This window comes from Leucoraja erinacea, chromosome 9 (assembly GCF_028641065.1).
Source record: "Leucoraja erinacea ecotype New England chromosome 9, Leri_hhj_1, whole genome shotgun sequence".
In the NCBI taxonomy this organism is placed as follows: domain Eukaryota; kingdom Metazoa; phylum Chordata; class Chondrichthyes; order Rajiformes; family Rajidae; genus Leucoraja; species Leucoraja erinaceus.
Window position 1 is genome coordinate 1,799,785 of NC_073385.1, and position 20,155 is coordinate 1,819,939.

Genomic DNA, 20,155 nt, shown 5'->3' on the forward strand with positions numbered 1-20,155 from the left:
CACCATGTCCTCAGACACACTTGATCAGGTCCTGGGGTTTTATCTAGTTTTACGACCTCTTCTAAGACTTCTAAGACCTTTAGTATCTCCTCTTCTGTAACATAGACTCAAGACATCGCTGTTTTCTTCCCAGAGTTCCCTAGCACCCACACCTTTCACCACAGTAAACACAGAGGGTACCGAGATGTTTTGGAGCTTGCCCATCCTGTGGCTCCACAAATGGACAACCTCATTGATCTTTAAGGGGATTATTCTCTCCCTTTTTCAATTTTACCACTGAGTTATTTTCCTGTTTGGCTAAATTTAGCATCTAAGTGCTGCTGCCTGGTCAATAGTGGAATTCCGATATGTAGGAAGTGCAATGCATTGAAATAACAATTGTAGTTCAGTGGGAAAACATGTCAGGAACCTGCATGTGTTTCTTCTGCAGGTTCAGTTCTATACCTCTATTGTGCAACAAAAGGCTTATAACAAAATAAGCAAAAATATGTTACTGTTCTGGTAATCCATTTACATATTGGGATAACATTGAAAACCACTTAATCACATAGCTTTCCATGTGGCGTGATGACTATTGCAAGATTGCTGTGAGGTCCTTTCCCACAATAGCAAATTATATGGCAGTTTGGAATAGGTTTGATGGCGTCTGTAATATTCGGCGATTATCACCATTGCTTGGGGTGCTGACAGATATCCAATGCCTCTCCATGCAGCTTGAGTATTAGAGTTGGACTTCCCCTGCAGGCATTTTTGCATGTCTTTTAGCAGCTGATTTAAAGTAGCATTTCTAAAACTTGACAACTTGTTGACCATTCCTTAGGAATAACAGGTGTAACATTTATAGGTATAACATTTGGCCTGGGGGAAGCTGGAGAACAGAGATGCAATTAAATGAAGGAAACTAAATGAGAAATGTGCATTTTAAACTAATTCTTTCTTTATATCGTTATCTTAATGACTACATTTTTCTCCTTTAGGTCAGCATTGTTTCAGATCCTGGTCGCCGAGGCCAGCATGTTACTCTCAGCCCATTTCTGAGCCCCTTTCGGAGCCCCTTTCGGAGCCCAGTGCCCAGTCCATTCCGCAGTTGCTTTAAGAATTTTGTCACCACAGGAGGAAGAAACAGTGACTTTGACTCTGATGATGATGAGATGAACTTGCCTTGCTTTATAATGATGTTTGATCTGATATTGAAACAGGTAATGATTTTGTTAATTCACCTGTGTATGTATCACAGATCATTTTGTGAGCCATGTATCACAGGATCACAGAAAGAGACATCCAGCCTGTTATGTTTTGTGTCAGTCCTTTGCAAATGAAATCCAGTTACTTCCAGTTCCTTGCCCACTCCCAACAGCCATGTACTGTAAATATTTGCTTTGAAGCACTTATTCGGTTCCCTTTTCAATGCTATGATTGAATCTGTAATATTTGATTATCGCAATTGTCTTGGTGTATATGTTAGCACTTCTAAGACAAGATATTCAATGCTGTCATCATCAAGTTACTGAAAGCATATATTAGCAAAGTTATGAACATCATTGTAGATGCATTTAATCCATGACCGAACCAAAACTAATTAACTCCTTAATCTCAATACTAACAGATGGAATTGCAAGATGATGGAATGGTCCTGGATCTTGATCATGGAACATCCAAGGACATCATTTCCATTCTCAACAATGTATTTCAGGCACCGTGGGGAGAGTCTCACACTTGCCAGAAAGATGAAAAAGCTGTCCAATGCAATCTTTGTCAGTCCAGCATTTTGTGCTATCAATTAGCCTGTGAACTGCTGGAGCAACTGACACCAAAAGAAGAAATCAAATTGGTGGTAAGGAAAGGGATGGGGTATACTAAAATATGATTTTGGCAATACGTAAAAAAAAAAAAAGAGATTATTCCATAACCTTTGTTATTTGTAATGTGTTGCAGTTGTTTTATTAATTATTAATTATTCCATTAAAATTCCTGATGAGGATGCCATGATTAGTTTTGGATCCTCTTGTTCTCATCCACAATCTTTCCCAGTACAAATTATTCCTTCTGGTGTAACCACTGTGATAACTCACTCAAGTTGTTGGGGAGCATACATGGGCATATCTGGTGTTGGGTCTTGTTCTTGCCTACCAGAACCATTCACTACCACACGATCATCCAAAGATGGCCCATGTTTTATTTACTCTCAAACCTCTGCTTGACCCCTATCATGTCATTATAAACGTCGACAAATTATAGATGTGTTTAACAAGGAACTGCAGATGCTGGAAAATCGAAGGAACACAAAAATGCTGGAGAAACCCAGCGGGTGCAGCAGCATCTATGGAGCGAAGGAGATGGGCAACGTTTCGGGCCGAAACCCTTCTTCAGACTGATGAGGGGTGGGGGGGGGGGGGGGGTGTGGCCGGGAGAAGAAAGGAAAAAGGAGGAGGAGGAGCCCGAGGGCTGAGGGATGGGAGTACACAGCCCGAGGGCTGACGAAGGGGTTCTGGGTCCCTCCATGGCCAGAGCGAGCAACACCGGAAATTGGAGGAACAGCACCTCATATTCCGCTTGGGGAGTCTGCATCCTGCAGGCATGAACATTGAATTCTCCCAATTTTGTTAGCCCTTGCTGTCTCCTCCCCTTCCTCACCCCTCGGGCTCCTCCTCCTCCTTTTTCCTTTTCCTTCTCCCCTCCCCCCCCCCCCCCAACCCCCACCCCCCATCAGTCTGAAGAAGGGTTTTGGCCCGAAACGTTGCCTATTTCCTTCGCTCCATAGATGCTGCTGCACCCGCTGATTTTCTCCAGCATTTTTGTGTACGAACAAATTATAGATGACTGAATCATCCAAGTTAGAAGCCATTTGGCTCTGGTGCTTTCCCACTATTCTCGTATATTTTCCCCCAACACACTGTGCCAAATAGTTAGAACCTATTTCTACCTTTCCACCTTATTACCACCTTTCTACCTTGGTTGCATGACTCCACTTATTTTCTACTAATTCACAAAACTGAAATCTGTTCTTCTGACCCATTTCTGACTAAATTTGCCAACAACGCATTCTGCTCAATGATTGAAAAATATCACTTGTTGTGTAGCTAACGTCAGCATGCATTTGTTTTACATCAGGAACCCACTGACAGCTTTGAAGAAAGTATGCTATTTACTAGGCCTGAATTCACTATCGGTTTTGAAGGAGAAGATGGCAATTCAAAAGAAGATGAAAATCTAATTTTCAATAACGGAAGTAAAGAAAATCTTGGTATGTAATTTTGGAAGTTTAATCAATTATGAGTAGTTGTGTGGGTCAAAATGTAAATAAAGGGGAAGTGTATTGAGACATCCAAGGATATTTTAAAATGCATATAATGATCAAAATGTTGTAATGGTATTAGGCTTTGAAAAGTCATTAGTAGAGTTAAAAAGGCACTGCAATGGTTTTACCTCGAAGGATATTGAAAAAATTCCAAATGAAAAATGTATATGTATAATAATAATAATAATAATAAACTTTATTTCGGACCCAATGTCCAGACAAGGGACAACATTACATAAAATACTGCGAGGCAGGTATATCATCACTTTTCTTTCTGTTTTTGTCTTTTTATTTCTCCATTCCTTCCTTATTTCTTTTCCTTCCTCACTCTTTGACTACACTACTTTGGTAGTCTAGGGGTTATATCCTTGCACATTCCTCTTTTCTCTCTCTCTTGCTTTTTCTCTTTTCTCTCTTAACTATAGCTAAAAGTCAAAATTGAAGCTGTACAATAACTGTATTCAGGGCCGGATTTAGATGAAGAGAGGCCCTAAGTTGTTCCACTTGTGAGCCCCCCCCCCACAACTAGAGGAAGATGGTCCACCAGATTGACACCGATTTGCAGCCAAGCGTGGCCAATGTAATAAGGGGCTGGAAAGCTGTGCTTTATTTATTTATTGCCAGTGCTAGTGTCGAGTTATTGGCCTAAAACACTATTATTCTGAAATGGAGGGCAAGGAAAATGACTGACGGGTTGTTTACAGACTACAGTGCATGTGACAGCATATGTAAGAAAGCCCTGTGACAGTGTCAAAAATATTATACACCTTGCAGGGCTCTCACTTAATTTATTTTCCCTGTTGTCAGCCGGGCAACCTTGGCAGCTTTTTAAGTTGCCAAATGACAGTTTAGACGTCGTTTAAGACGGTTTGCATGACACGTGCGATAATGTGCTCGGACGAAGTGCGTAGTTACCAGTCGGAATTATGCTCAATGAAGCATTCACATATTATTTCTGCTTCAAATAAAGTCACAAAAACTAAACATATTCACCAATCAAGACATGATATATACCACAATGACATGTAGCAAAATTATAATACAGTATCTCAACTCTTTTTACACATTGCAATGAATGCAATTTCTATTATTTCTTTCCACTTCCAAACAAAAATGTGGTTGGATTATTCAGCGTATGATCAACCTCGGTGAGACCAAGTGCAGGCTTGGCGATCGCTTCGCACAACACCTACACTCAGTTCGCAATAACCAACCTGATCTCCTGGTGGCTCAACACTTCAACTCCCCCTCCCATTCCGAATCCGACCTTTCTGTCCTGGGCCTCCTCCATGGCCAGAGTGAGGCCCACCGCAAATTGGAGGAGCAGCACCTCATATTTTGCTTGGGTAGTTTACACCCCAGCGGTATGCACATTGGCTTCTCTAATTTCAGGTAGTCCTTGCTTTCTCCCTCCTTCCCCTCCCATTCCCAGCTCTCCCACAGCCTACTGTCTCCGCATCTTCCTTTCTTTTTCCGGATTCCCCCCCCCACCCCCGACATCAATCTGAAGAAGGGTCTCGACCCGAAACGTCGCCTATTCCTTCGCTCCACAGATGCTGCCTCACCTGCTGATTTTCTCCACTGATTTTTTTGTCTACCAATGGGATCCCATCACTGGCCACATCTTCCCATCTTCCCATCTACTCCCCTGTTGGCTTTCCGCAGAGACCGCTCCCTCCATAATTCCCTGGTCAATTCGTCCCTTCCCACCCAAACCACTCCATCTCCTGGCACTTTCCGTTGCAACCACAGGAAATGCTGCACTTGTCGTTTTAATTAAGTTCAAGGCTATGGGGCAGTACATTGGCCATAAAGTTGCTGCCTAAAATTGCCAGAGACCCGGAATTGATCCTGAATATGGGTGCTGTTTGTATGGAGTTTGTTCCTTTTCCCTTTGATCACATGTTTTTTCTCCGGGTGCTCTTGTTTCCTTCCACATTCCAATAGTGTGCAGAAACCTATTTCAGATATAATGCAATAGGCTGTTATTGTTCAGCCCTCCATCACCTCCAGTTTAAATTCCATTTAGAATATTTATGGAGGACCAGGAAACCAGAAGCAAGAGTTACTCCAGGGAGTTACTCCTGATCCATGGTCAGGGAGTGATTCTGCGTTAGTTTTCAGCGGTTGCGGCAAGGCAGCGACCGGACAGCAATGGTGGCCAAATCTCCCACAATTCAAAGCGAGGGAGAAAGTGCCCAGCGCCAACCAGTTGCCGTGGCAGTGCGCATGTGCAAGGCGGCCTGCCGTGCCGGCAGATGAGGAGCGAGCGGAGAGCGGAGCCCGGCAGCCCGGATACGGATGGCAGGGGGAGATGGAGAGAGATAGAGAGGGGGGCCGCCCAGAGTTGAACGGCAGGTGTCCTGCCTTGGCCGGAGGACCCCTAGATTTCGAGGCCCTAAGCTTAAACTTAAACATAAATCCGGCCCTGACTGTATTATGTCATATGCCGCTGGTTATATTTTTGTACACTTGCTTCTAATAAATTTAAAAAAGCATTAAAAAAATACATTGCATATAAAAACATCATAAATACATATAAAATCTTAGTATATCACTTATAAAAGCATCATAAATTATATTAAAAAAACAACAACAAAAAACACAATACATGAATTAAAATCCAGAATAAAAAAGAATGATCAATGTCCTACAATGAGACAACGATACCAGTGTCTCCACAACTGGGATTCGTAGCGTGTAGTGCTGACCCTTATGTTTGTCAAGGCCACAATAATTACATTTTTAGAGTTATTTATCCTGCAAATGAATTTATACATGTGATGTCTTAGGACAGCTTCTAAAATACTGACTCCTGCAGCCACAAACATATTACTGGCACTACACCATCTCAGATTCCTTAGCAGTGTTCTCATGGCATCGTTATATGCCACCTTTAGTCTCTGCATACCAGTCTTTCCATAGTTCAACCACAGGTGCACAGTGTAGAGTGGTGTGCAGTATGCTCTAAACAGCGACATTTTCACCACATCTGCACACGCACCAAACTTACGCAAGAGAATATTCGCGTGTACATACAGCATGCTTCGTTGCCTATAAATATCCTCATCATCTGTCATTTGTTCTGTAATAATATGCCCTAGATATTTTACCTTATTACAGACACTAAGATTATTGTCAGACAATTTAAAATCAGGAAATTTTAGACATTTATCCTCTTTGGTTCTACAGATCATAACAGCACTCTTACTAGCATTATATTTAATATCATGTTCCACACCAAACACAGAACACATAGTAAGGAGCTGCTGGAGACCAGCGCTAGATGGACTAAAGACCACAAGATCATCTGCATACATAATATGGTTCACTAAAATATTACCAATCACGCACCCAGTATTACAGGCTTTCAATTGTTTAGACAGATCATCAATATATAGATTAAAAAGGACTGGGGACAAAATTCCCCCTTGTCTAACACCATTGCTAACCCCGAATGGGGCTGAGACATCTATTGCCCCATTTTATTTGCATAGTCTGGTGGGCATACCAGTAGGCCAGAATTCTCAATGTTTTAGGCACCCCTCTTTGACTCATTTTACCAAACAGCTTTCTGTGATTAACACGGTCAAAGGCTTTGGAAGCATCAATAAAACACATAAGGATTGAAGAGTTTTTGCCTCAATATTTGTTTACAATCTCCTTTAGGGTATATATGCATAAGTCAGTGCCATGTTTAGCTTTAAAGCCAAACTGGTTATCTGTGGAGTTAACACTCATTTATTCTATCCAGCAGAACTCTTTCTAAAACTTTTGACAATATGCTGGCTAAAGCTATGGGCCTGTTAGTATTTAGGCTGCCTACTTTACCAGCTTTGTCCTTAATGACCGGCACTAACAGAACAGACAACATTGAATCTGGTAACAAGCCATGAATCATAAAGTCAGTAAAACAAATAGCAAGGAGAGGAGCTATCCTCGTACTCGCATACTTAAGATGTTCAGCAGAAATATGATCCAAGCCACTTACTTTGGTGTTGGACAGCTTGTTCATGGCATGATACACCTCATGTGACATAATCACCATTAAGTCATTACTCTCAATATTGTCCACCCTATACAAGTCACCTTGGACACAGTTGAATAAAGTACTATAATGTTGTCACCATAACTCCGCGATATTAGCTGTTCCGGAGATTAGAACATAGAAACATAGAAATTAGGTGCAGTAGTAGGCCATTCGGCCCTTCGAGCCTGCACCGCTATTCAATATGATCATGGCTGATCATCCAACTCAGTATCCCGTACCTGCCTTCTCTCCATACCCTCTGATCCCCTTAGCCACAAGGGCCACATCTAACTCCCTCTTAAATATAGCCAATGAACTGGCCTCGACTACCCTCTGTGGCAGAGAGTTCCAGAGATTCACCACTCTCTGTGTGAAAAAAGTTCTTCTCATCACGGTTTTAAAGGATTTCCCCCTTATCCTTAAACTGTGACCCCTTGTCCTGGACTTCCCCAACATTGGGAACAATCTTCCTGCATCTAGCCTATCCAACCCCTTAAGAATTTTGTAAGTTTCTATAAGATCCCCTCTCAATCTCCTAAATTCTAGAGAGTATAAACCAAGTCTATCCAGTCTTTCTTCATAAGACAGTCCTGACATCCCAGGAATTAGTCTGGTGAACCTTCTCTGCACTCCCTCTATGGCAATAATGTCCTTCCTCATATTTGGAGACCAAAACTGTACGCAATACTCCAGGTGCGGTCTCACCAAGACCCTGTACAACTGCAGTAGAACCTCCCTGCTCCTATACTCAAATCCTTTTGCAATGAAAGCTAACATTCCTTTCGCTTTCTTTACTGCCTGCTGCACCTGCATGCCTACCTTCAATGACTGGTGTACCATGACACCCAGGTCTCGCTGCATCTCCCCCTTTCCCAATCGGCCACCATTTAGATAATAGTCTGCTTTCCCGTTTTTGCCACCAAAATGGATAACCTCACATTTATCCACATTATACTGCATCTGCCAAACATTTGCCCACTCACCCAGCCTATCCAAGTCACCTTGCAGGCTCCTAGCATCCTCCTCACAGTTAACACTGCCCCCCAGCTTAGTGTTATCCGCAAACTTGGAGATATTGCCTTCAATTCCCTCATCCAGATCATTAATATATATTGTAAATAGCTGGGGTCCCAGCACTGAGCCTTGCGGTACCCCACTAGTCACTGCCTGCCATTGTGAAAAGGACCCGTTTACTCCTACTCTTCGCTTCCTGTTTGCCAGCCAGTTCTCTATTCACATCAATACTGAACCCCCAATGCCGTGTGCTTTAAGTTTGTATACTAATCTCTTATGTGGGACCTTGTCAAAAGCCTTCTGGAAGTCCAGATACACCACGTCCACTGGTTCTCCCCTATCCACGCTACTAGTTACATCCTCGAAAAATTCTATAAGATTCGTCAGACATGATTTACCTTTCGTAAATTCTATCTACAGTGCATGGTAGAGATGTTTCCTTGCAAAAATCAGTAGCATTGTTACTTAGAAGCTTCTTAGCCATGGAATCAGCCCTCACAGCTTGCTCATTTTTACAGATGAAGTGAACAGCATACATATCTTATAATACCATAATGCTATAATGGTATAAGGTTTTGAAAAGTCATTAGTGTAGTTAAAAAGGCACTGCAATGGTTTTACCTTGAAGGATATTGATAAAATTCTAGATGAAAAATGTATATAAACATTAGGGTTAATTTATGAAGTGAATATTGATATATTGTACAGACACTTTTACACTAGTTGAGGGTTGCTGCAATATATAGTGGTGGCACATTGGTGGTGCAGGTAGTACAGTGGTTTAGCATCTTCAATAACTCGGGTTGGATTCTGAGTTCCAATGCTACTCTGTGTGAAGTTTGCATGTTCTACTAACCCTGTAGATTTTCTCCCTAGTGCTCTGGTTTCCTTCTACACCAGTGGTTCCCAACCTTTTTTTGGCCATGCCCCACCTAATCACCTCTAAAATCCTGATGCCCCCCCCCCCCCCCCATGTGGTGATATATAATTCTTATCATATAAAAAGTGAACTCCGTTTCAGCTGAAGAAGCTTAAAACGCCAATACCTTGGTTTAAACAAGCTTCAAAAGAACATGGCATCCATGAAAAAGAAAAATGAAATAAACAAAAGACAGTTATTTACTCAAAATAACATCTGAAACATAAACTACATATGTTTACCTGATGGAAAATCCAAAAAAATAAAAATCGCGCTCAATTGCCCCCCTTAAAAATCAAATTGCCCCCCTGTGGGGCGTACGCTCCATGTTGGCAACCACTGTTCTACACCCTAATGATATACTCTCTGATACAAGCACCGGTGGGAAAGTTTCATGGTAGGGGTGGTGGTGGTGGTGAGTCTAAAAAAGCATGAGTGAGAAAATAGGTGACAAAGAAATAATAAGAAGAATATGGTTGCACTGAGAACTGGGTTTGATTTGATTGGCCAAATGGCCTATTTGTACATCGTAATAATATATGTTGTATCATATATTGAGTTACATCAAGGCGTGACAACAGGAGTGAATTTCTCCCTATTGTCCGATGTAATTTTGGAGAAAAGATCTGAAAAGTCATTGAAACATTGTGAAATAATATTTCTTTTTTTTTTTAATGTTCTGAAGTTATAATGGACAAATTCAACGTTTACGAAGTGAATCAAAGATGGGGGTTGGGCAAGGTTCCACAACATTACCAATAATATGAAAATATTTTGACGGAATGCATCTCAGCCTGGTATGGCAATTGCTCCTGAGCACATGCAGAGAGTGGTGAACACAGCCCAGTGCATCATAGGCTCATCACGTCATACCATCCAACCCATGTTCATGTAGCTTAGCACCAGGAAGGCTAGAAGTATCATCAAGGATACCTGTTACTCTCGTTTGATCGAATGAGAACACATTTACCATATACAAAACGCTGAAATCCCTCAATCTTGTTACTGTTCCAATAAATCTGTTTCCCTCCGTTTTAGGACCTTCTGGGCAAAGAGCTCCGTCATTCCTTCATAAAAAGGATGATCTGGATTGGATGCGCATCTTCCATTTGCGTTTCACTCCAAGAGCCAAAGCAGCCTTGATTTTTTTACTCCAAGTATCTTGTATAAAAAAATCTCTGCAATAATTATTCAAAGACTACTTGTTGGACATCCAATGAAAAAACATAATTTAAAATTGGCTCTCAACTAATATGAACACAATGTTTAATTTAATTAATGTATAGATTTTTAATTTAATTAATAAATAAATGTGATTCTTCACAAAAGCAGTGATTAACATTTTTAATGTTTTTATTTAATAGAAGCAAAGCATGATGTAGAGCAAACATTTAATTACGAGCAACTACCTGTTACAATGAAGCTAATTTATACAATATTACAGGTAATCATTTTTTGATCTAATCAGTTATTCTAAATTCATATTACAACCCTGATGCCTTTTCATTCCCTGACCTTGCTAAATTTGTTTGCATCAACAGGAGATGTCAAAATGTGAGGAGCCGGACATTCTTTTCAACATGCTCAATTGTTTAAAAATGCTTTGCCTTCATGGGGAATGTTTGTATCTTGCAAGAAAAGAATACCCAAAGTTTCTTGCTTATATTCAAGACAATATGTTGATTTCAAGGTAAAATTAATAAAACGTGAAATTATGCATTATCATTAACTGCTGGAATATATAATTTGCATAAAAATATTTCTGTTTATGTTTAGAAATTGTTTTTTTCTGCATGCTCATAATTTTTTTCGAAGGAGAATTTAATGGTTGCATTTGCAAAATTATACATTACACTTTTTATCTAAAATATTGGTATATCATATGGAGTGTAAAGACCAAAGGTCATGTCTCTGCGATGTGATGTTAGATGTATCTGGGAGTATCTATCAAAAAGGTAGATAATAGTTCAGCACTGCTCTCTGGTTGTGGTAGGATGATTCAATTGCTTAGAAATAGCTGGCAACTGAATTTAGGTATGTTACAAAACTTACCTTCAGCGGCGCTGCAGTTCTGCCACTGGCCGTGTGCGCGACTTTGGCGCCTTTTGGGGGGGGGGTTAAAATGCGGTTTTCTCCTGCCTGCCGGAGTTTTATTTTCTCGGGCTGCTAGCTAATGCTGAAGAATTGTTCCGACTGCTGTTCTGTGAATTTTTTTTTTTAAACCGCGAGACAATTTCAGCGCTGGAGTAAAATAAAAATCCGCTTCTAATGCTGTCAACACCGACAATGGGACGGCTAAAGGTAAGCCGTTTATTTTACATGTAAACGTGCTTCTTAGGATTACCTTAATCCAAATTTTACGTTGCAAAAAGGTGATTTAGGCCCCATACGAACCGGCGGTATTTTTCCTGCCGATATGGGGTTTAAATTCACCACAACCGCAACGTTCCAATCGATCGCGTTCCACAAAATCCCACTCGCAAGATGATTAAAATGGCCATTAATTTACGGGAATTAAACACTAAATTCCTTCCATGTTATATTGTGAATTCTTAAGTGAATGTTATTTGGACACTTAGGCTATTTAAAAATGTTAATCTTTTCTTAAGAAATGGATAGATGTTTAGATCTAGTAATTGAATTTTGTAATTAGCTACAATTAGGTAACTAACTAATTATATGCTTTAATTTCAGGTCATCCAAGTAAGATTGTTTCATATTTGTTTCAGAATGCTTCAATCTATAATTGAAAATTTATTTCAGTTCTCTTAATTTTTAAGAAATTTATGGGCTTTTGACTGTCCTCGATCACAGCTTTTCTGTTAATTCATGGAAACATAGAAACATAGAAACATAGAAAATAGGTGCAGTGAATTTTCGAGCCTGCACCGCCATTCGATATGATCATGGCTGATCATCCACCTAGTATCCTGTAACTGCTTTCTCTCCCTGATCCCCCTGATCCCCCTGATCCCTTTAGCCACAAGGGCCACATCTAACTCCCTCTTAAATATAGCTGGCCTCAATGAACTGGCCTCAACTACCTTCTGTGGCAAAGAATTCCACAGATTCACCACTCTCTGTGTAAAAAATGATTTACTCATCTCGGTCCTAAAATACTTCCCTCTTATTCTTAAACTGTGACCCCTAGTTCTGGACTTCCCCAACATCGGGAACAATCTTCCTGCATCTAGCCTGTCCAACCCCTTAAGAATTTTGTAAGTTTCTAGAAGATCCCCCCTCAATCTTCTAAATTCTAGCGTGTACAAGTCGAGTCTATCCAGTCTTTCTTCATATGAAAGTCCTGACATCCCAGGAATCAGTCTGGTGAACCTTCTCTGTACTCCCTCTATGGCAAGAATGTATTTCCTCAGATTAGGAAACCAAAACTGTACCTAATACTCCAGGTGTGGTCTCACCAAGACCCTGTACAACTGCAGTAGAACCTCCCTGCTCTTATACTCAAATTCTTTTGATATGAATGCTAACATACCATTTGCTTTCTTCACTGCCTGCTGCACCAGCATTCCTACTTTCAATGACTGGTGTACCATGACACCCAGGTCTCGCTGCATCTCCCCTTTTCCCAATCGGCCACCATTCAGATAATAGTCTACTTTCCTGTTTTTGCCACCAAAGTGGATAACCTCACTTTTATCCACATTATACTGCATCTGCCATGCATTTGCCCACTCACCCAACCTATCCAAGTCACCTTGCAGCCTCCTAGCATCCTCCTCACAGCTAACACTGCCCCCCAGCTTCGTGTCATCCGCAAACTTGGAGATGTTGCATTCAATTCCCTCATCCAGATCATTAATATATATTGTAAATAGCTGGGGTCCCAGCACTGAGCCTTGCGGTACCCCACTAGTCACTGCCTGCCACTCTGAAAAGCCAATGGAAAAGCAATGGGGAACAAGATGCTAATTTCCGAGTATGAAAATGGCCATAACCTTTTTAATACTGGAGATATGAAAGTGTCAAATTAAACTTAGGTGTCAAATTAAACTTCTTTTTATTCTTTATCTGATGGGATAAATTGCAGACTTGATTTTTAAAATCTCAAAATGTTGTAACATTGCTACTGAATTACCCTACACAACCAGTGAGCAGTGCTGAACTACTATCTACATTTTTGGTGACCCTCGGATAGGGTTGCCAACTTTCTCACTTACAAATAAGGGACAAAAGGTCAAAATAAGGGACAGATTCTCAATGGCAATTCGTTGATCGACTCGGCCTTGGCTGGGTGATTGATGAGTTGGCCCGGGTGCTGGACTGCACATAAAACCCAGCCGGCGGGCCAGCTGAGGAGTTTTGTCCCGGGTGCCGGACTGGGCTGCCGACCGACCGACGGGGCCACGGGCGAAGTGCTGCTGCTGCACTCCATGGGTAGCACCACGTCGGGATGGTAAGGCGCTGACTGCCGACCGCGCCGCTCCGGCCCGACAGTCCCCTCGACCCGAGTAGTAGCAGTCAAATACGGGCAAGGGCGGTCCCGTGTGGGACAAACCAATGAATGTTTACACAAAATTAATGATAACCTTTCATCAAGTTTGAACAGTAATTAAATATCAGAAATAATCTGCGGGTATTTAAAATCTGATGCTTAAAAAAGCTAGAGCATCTCAGCAGGTCATGTGTCACGAGTAGATAAACTTGAACTGATTTGTGCTTGAAGCACCAAGTATTGAAGGACCATGGACCAAGGTGCTGGAATGTGTAACTAGGATAGGAGTTCACACACTCAATGGGTCAAATGATTCCCTGTGTTGTAACGTTTCTCTTTATAAGATTCTAAAACATATGATGCAGTGCCACCATTGGCAATGATGGTAACTGCATTGTGACTGGTTTATGTGGGTAATTTTCATTATAATTGCACATAGGAATTTATATTGGTTATAGTTGACAGCATGATTTAAGATTTTTTCATAACTTTTTGATCATTTACAACAGTGAACAACTTAATGTACAATTCCAGGTGTAGATGGAATTGAATGCTGTGTTAAATGGACCAGATCACATATTAAAGCCACACACCTTACTTACTGCCATTGGAAGTTACAAATATAAATTTGTCATGATTATTTTATGGCCATATCTCCATTTCATGGGCATGGTCATAATTTAAGTTAGAAAACGCATGAACATTTGAGATCTTTACTATTTTATAGATAGGCATATGATTTTATTTAGAACAAGTGTGTAAACTTCATAGCTATCACATTTGCATATATTAATATTATCTAACATTTTCAATAAGATACTAATGGTTGATTAAACCAAGAAACCCACGTATTTTTGTTAAATGGATGTCCAGATGTTGGAGATTAAACAGCTGACTGCATGGGTTTTCCCTGAGTGCCCTTGTTTTCACCCATGTTCCAAACTGTATCTCTAAACTAATCTAAACTAAACAGATTGAGTTCCAAAGTAACTAAATTATCTCTAACACAGAGAAGAAACTGAATGCATTATCTTGTGTTGGTATATTAAATGAAATGAACATTCTATGCTAAATTAATTTTTGCTTTTGATTATTGCAGCTTGTGGAAAGTACTTAAGTCTGAGTTCTCACAGCTTACGTCTGTGGCTGTGCCATTGTTTCTGCATGCCCTTTCTCTTTCTCATGGTGCAGATGTATTTTGGGGCATCATCGACAGCAATTTTAACAGCAAAGACTGGAAGATGCGATTTGAAGCTGGTAAGTTGAAGATGTAAAATGTACAACAGAGTTTGTGGCAGTGTAAACTTTTTAAAATTCATGCCGAAATCATAAACTTTTTAACTACAAAAGAACGATAAGATTAAAAATGTTTAGAATTATTTTAAAAGCTATAATTACAGAAACAAGTTGTCACAATTAAATTTAATGTTGCCATGGGGTTTGCAAATCTCATGGTTTTAGCATTCTTTCAGAAAGCTCCAGTGAGTCAGAGACATCCGCAACAGGAAGACTTATTTTGCTTTCTCGTTGTCTATGAGTGGTCGGGAAAGTAAATTAACTTTGCAGTGAATTGACTGATAAGAAGGCTGCTGGCGCCAAATATCTAGCTGAAGCTCTAGCACGACCTGGTGCAACTGTTGTCCATTACAAGGACCCAGACTTGCCTTAAGAGCAATTTGGGATTAATGCCATTGAAGTCTATATTTATCAGTAGAGCTCATGTGAACTGCATTTCTCCTACTTAACATTATGGACATTTCTACTTTGCTTGAATGCCATTTTTACACACTTTATAAATAACAATATTCTGAGTTTAGCGTTGCATTCACATAAGATTGACATTCATTCCAAATGTTTGGAAATGCAACATGACCTGCATTTAAATGTGTGTAGCCTGAAGCCACTTTCCATATTGCATACAATATACAGCAATGTATATATACAGCAATTTGGTGATGGTATATTTTCAGCCATGATCACATTAAATGACGGTGCTGGCTCGAAGGGCCGAATGGCCAACTCCTGCATCTATTGTCTGTCCACAATAATTTAATGAACTTTGACAACTTTTTGTCAAAACCTTTCTCAAACTTGTAGCTGCAAAGTAACATTCTTTAACAATATGGCATGAAATGAAAATCAAATTGATTTTAATTTCATGTTATAATATTAAAGTGTAATTGCCAAAGTATTTATAAGCTGCAAACTTTATTTAAAATAAATATTTGAGTGAATTCAGAAGCACTTACATTTGTTTGCATGAACCAGTACTTCTGGATACACTTCTATTCCACAATTGCACTTCCCAATCAATTCAGTAGTTTATCTTATCGGTTCAAACTCCACCCTGGAGACTAATTCTGATTTCCATGCTAATGATCCAATGCAATATTGAGACAGTACTGTAATATTGTAGAAAACAATGGTATACTGAATACTTTTTGATCTAGAACATAGAACATTGAAAATAGGCGCAGGAGGAGGCCATTCGGCCCTTCGAACCAGCACCGCCATTCATTGTGATCATGGCTGATCGTCCCCTATCAATAACCCGTGCCTGCCTTCTCCCCATATCCCTTGACTCCACTAGCCCCTGACTCCACTCCCGCCTCATCCCCTTTGGCAGGCGAGGAATTAAAATTCAGTTAAATAACTCGCACACATTGTAAATAAGTACAACTATTAACAATGATGGCAAACTAATCCTCGATTGTTGATTTTTTAAAAGTATCTGCCTTCCTTTTCCTGTTTGTCCTTTATGCGGTTAACTCTAATTGCTCCCAGAAATGGCCTATCTGGGTAAACCACTCAGCATTTATTATCTCAATGGGGTTAGGTTAGGTAAGGGGGAGGTGCAGCGAGACCTGGGTGTCCTTGTACACTGGTCACTGAAAGTTGGCGTGCAGGTACAGCAGGCAGTGAAGAAAGCTAATGAAATGTTGCCTTCTTCAGGATTTCAGTACAGGAGCAAAGAGGTTCTTCGCACACCCCCAGGGCCACATTAACGGGACGGAGGGGTACCACATCGTATTTCTAGCTTCAGGTTCCTGGCGGAGGAACAAATCCTTGTGATGAGGCCTCTCTTGGTTCACGAGAATACCTCTACTCTGATCAAGAAGGCTCAAAAGACTAGTCTCTTCTTCCTGGAGGAGACTGAAGAAGGTCCATCTGAAACTCCTAAGATCCTGGTGAACTTCTACAAGCTAGATGCAGGACCATCCCGAGAGCAATCCAGAACCAACTGCAGTCACAGTAGGGTATGGCAACTAAGACTGTCTCCGAAAAAAGGCATTGCAGAAAGTTGTGTTTGTGAAAATTGCCCAAGGGCATGGAGGCCAAGTTCCTGGATGGATTTCCCCTCCATTGAGCTCTGTCCAAAGTCAAGCGCTGTCTGGGGAGAAGGCACTCAGCATCGCCAAGGACGGTGCTCTCACCCCAAACCATGGCTGTGCTTACCGAATCCTACCATCCGGTAGGCGCTATGTTTTCATGTTTCTCCGTTGCCGAACCAGCAGGTCCAGCAGGAACAGCTTAATGTTTTCCCGGCGGCTGTCACTCTACTCAACAACGTACCTCGGTGACTGCCAATCACCACCCCCCCCCCCGAACACTTATTATTATTTATTCAAATCGTTTGCTATGTCGCTCTTCCAGGGAGATGCTAAATGCATTTCGTTGTCTCTGTACTGTACACTGACAATGACAATTAAAATTGAATCTGAATCTGAATCTGAATCTGAAAACAAGAGGATTTCAGTATAGGAGTAAAGAGGTTCTTCTGCAGTTGTATAGGGCTCTGGTGAGACCACATCTAGAGTATTGCGTACAGTTTTGGTCTCCTAATTTGAGGAAGGAAATCCTTGTGATTGAGGCAGTGCAGCGTAGGTTCACGAGATTGATCCCTGGGATGGCGGGACTGTCATATGAGGAAAGATTGAAAAGACTAGGCTTGTATTCACTGGAGTTTAGAAGGATGAGGGGGGTTCTTATAGAAAACATATAAAATTATAAAAGGACTGGACAAGCTAGATGCAGGAAAAGCGTTCCCAATGTTCGGCAAGTCCAGAACCAGGGGCCACAGTCTTAGAATAAAGGGGAGGCCATTTAAGACTGAGGTGAGAAAAAAAGTTTTCACCCAGAAAGTTGTGAATTTGTGGAATTCTCTGCCACAGAGGGCAATGGAGGCCAAGTCACTGGATGGATTTAAGAGAGAGTTAGATGGAGCTCTAGGGGCTAGTGGAGTCAAGGGATATGGGGAGAAGGCAGGCACGGGTTATTGATTTGGGGACGGTCAGCCTTGATCACAATGAATGGCGGTGCTGGCTCGAAGGGCTGAATGGCCTCCTTCTGCACCTATTTTCTATGTTTCTATGTTTCTAAGCATTGGATTCAAATATTGCAATGTTGCTTCCAGCAGAGAAGATCTTATAATGTTTTCCTCATCAATAATTAAGGACTGTTGACCAAATTGGGAGAAATGTGCCTCAGACTAGTTCGGCAACAGAATCATACTCGCACCCATTGTTGAAGGCTCCTCTATTGCAGTCATAGTGTCCCATCAGGACAGATCATCTCAAGTGGTGACATGGCCATTGCTCAAACAGATGTGTCTTGACATTGGGTAAACTAGGGGTAAAATAAAACTTCCTCTGATTACCATATATCAGCACTTCTGCAATGTGATACGATATTATACGATAAAACTTTATTCATCCCAGGAGGGAAATTGGTCACAAAAACTTGAAATTAAAAGTGAGACCAAAAAGACAAAGACAAGCGGGTGTCGGCTGGCTGGTGCACAGCACCTTCACCGGAACAAATGAACATACAAACACGGACTTATCCCCTGGGCAGAGGATTCTAAACTAGAGTCCCCCCCCCCCCCCCCCCCTCCCACAACAGGTCCCCCTTTGTTGTCACACCGTCCCTCATGGCGGTCCTCCCATGCCGGGTCCTCATTGTCTTCCCCTCCCCACTCATGCTCATCGACCGCGAGGCCCCACCGCCACCGAGGCTCCGATTGCCGCCAAGGCCTACGTTGACCCTGAGGCCTACGTTGACCCTGAGGCCTACGTTGACCCTCCTGAGGCCTACGTTGACCGTTTGACCCTGAGGCCTACGTTGACCCTGAGGCCTACGTTGACCCTGAGGCCTACGTTGACCCTGAGGCCTACGTTGACCCTGAGGCCTACGTTGACCCTGAGGCCTACGTTGACCCTGAGGCCTACGTTGACCCTGAGGCCCAAGTCACCGCCGAGTCTACCACTGCCACCGTCGATGCCGATGCTCCCATCGCCGCCATTGTTGAGGCTCCATCGGTCCAGACAGGCCTCGCCTTCCAGGGTCACCGCAGTTCCCTGGGAGGCCTGTGAGGCGAGTCGAGCCGGCCGGGGCGCGTTCCAGTCTTCGGTCGTCATCGGCGCGGTTGTTCTCCACACTCGGATGACATTTGATAGGAGCACTGTCAATACGGCACCGTAGATGAGTGGAGACTTCAATGATCAACAGTGAACAAGATTGTATCTTGAAGATAGTGCTCCTAAACTGAGTTTGTGATAAGAAATGAACGAACCAACACAAGGGGTAAACCTACATGACAGGGTAATTGTTACTTAAAGATGAACGTGGAAAATACATGTCTGTGACAGTTATGATGGTAGTTACTACTTAGAGATACAGTGTGGAAACAGGCCCTTCGGTCCACCGAGTCCATGCCAACCAGTGATTCCCACGTATATTAATACTATCCTACACACACGAGGGACAATTTACACATACACCAAGTTAATTAACCTACATACCTGTACGTCTTTGGAATGTGGGAAGAAACCGAAGATCTCGGAGAAAACCCACGCGATCACGGGGAGAATGTACAAATTCCGTACAGACAGCGCTGGAAGTTGGGATGGAACCCGGGTCTCCGGCGCTGCAAGCGCTGTAAGGCAGCTGCGCCACTGTGGCTGCCCGTTTGACGGTTATGATGGTAGTTACTATTCACAGTCCTTGGAAGAGGCAAAGTTGCGTCTTTACATTGAGGATACGTCTATCGTGCTGAGTGGCACTACCATTGTGTTAAATGGGATTTATTCAGCAGTTTTCAGCATAATCTGTAACCTTGTGATCCTGGAATATCCCTCACCATTATTATCAATGTTAATCCGGTGGACACGTTCTAATTTAATGAAAAATATAGATGGGCAAACTTGCAGCATCAACTGTACAAAAAGAAATATTAATATGGCCAAGTTACAATGCTGTACGACATGCTTTGTAATCAATTTGTTCAAACCACCTCTTCAGGTTTCCTTCATCGTAGAAGTATGTTTTCAGCTAATTTAATTCATTGAACTGACCTGATGGACCTCCAACTATCATAAACTTTGTAAGAGATTTGACTCTTAGTTATTGGAGTATCTTCTTCTTGATGTCATTGACTGCAGT

The 20,155-nt window shown here is 41.7% G+C and overlaps 1 protein-coding gene across 1 annotated transcript in view; it reads left to right on the plus strand.

The window, feature by feature from the left end:
• LOC129699966 (protein unc-79 homolog) overlaps nucleotides 1–20,155 on the plus strand; it is a 162,591-nt gene that overhangs the window by 52,470 nt on the left and 89,966 nt on the right. Inside the window, 6 exon segments of the mRNA XM_055640079.1 lie at nucleotides 978–1,199; nucleotides 1,607–1,834; nucleotides 3,112–3,244; nucleotides 10,626–10,705; nucleotides 10,803–10,951; nucleotides 14,814–14,971. Coding sequence (XP_055496054.1) covers nucleotides 978–1,199; nucleotides 1,607–1,834; nucleotides 3,112–3,244; nucleotides 10,626–10,705; nucleotides 10,803–10,951; nucleotides 14,814–14,971 — 970 coding nt within the window.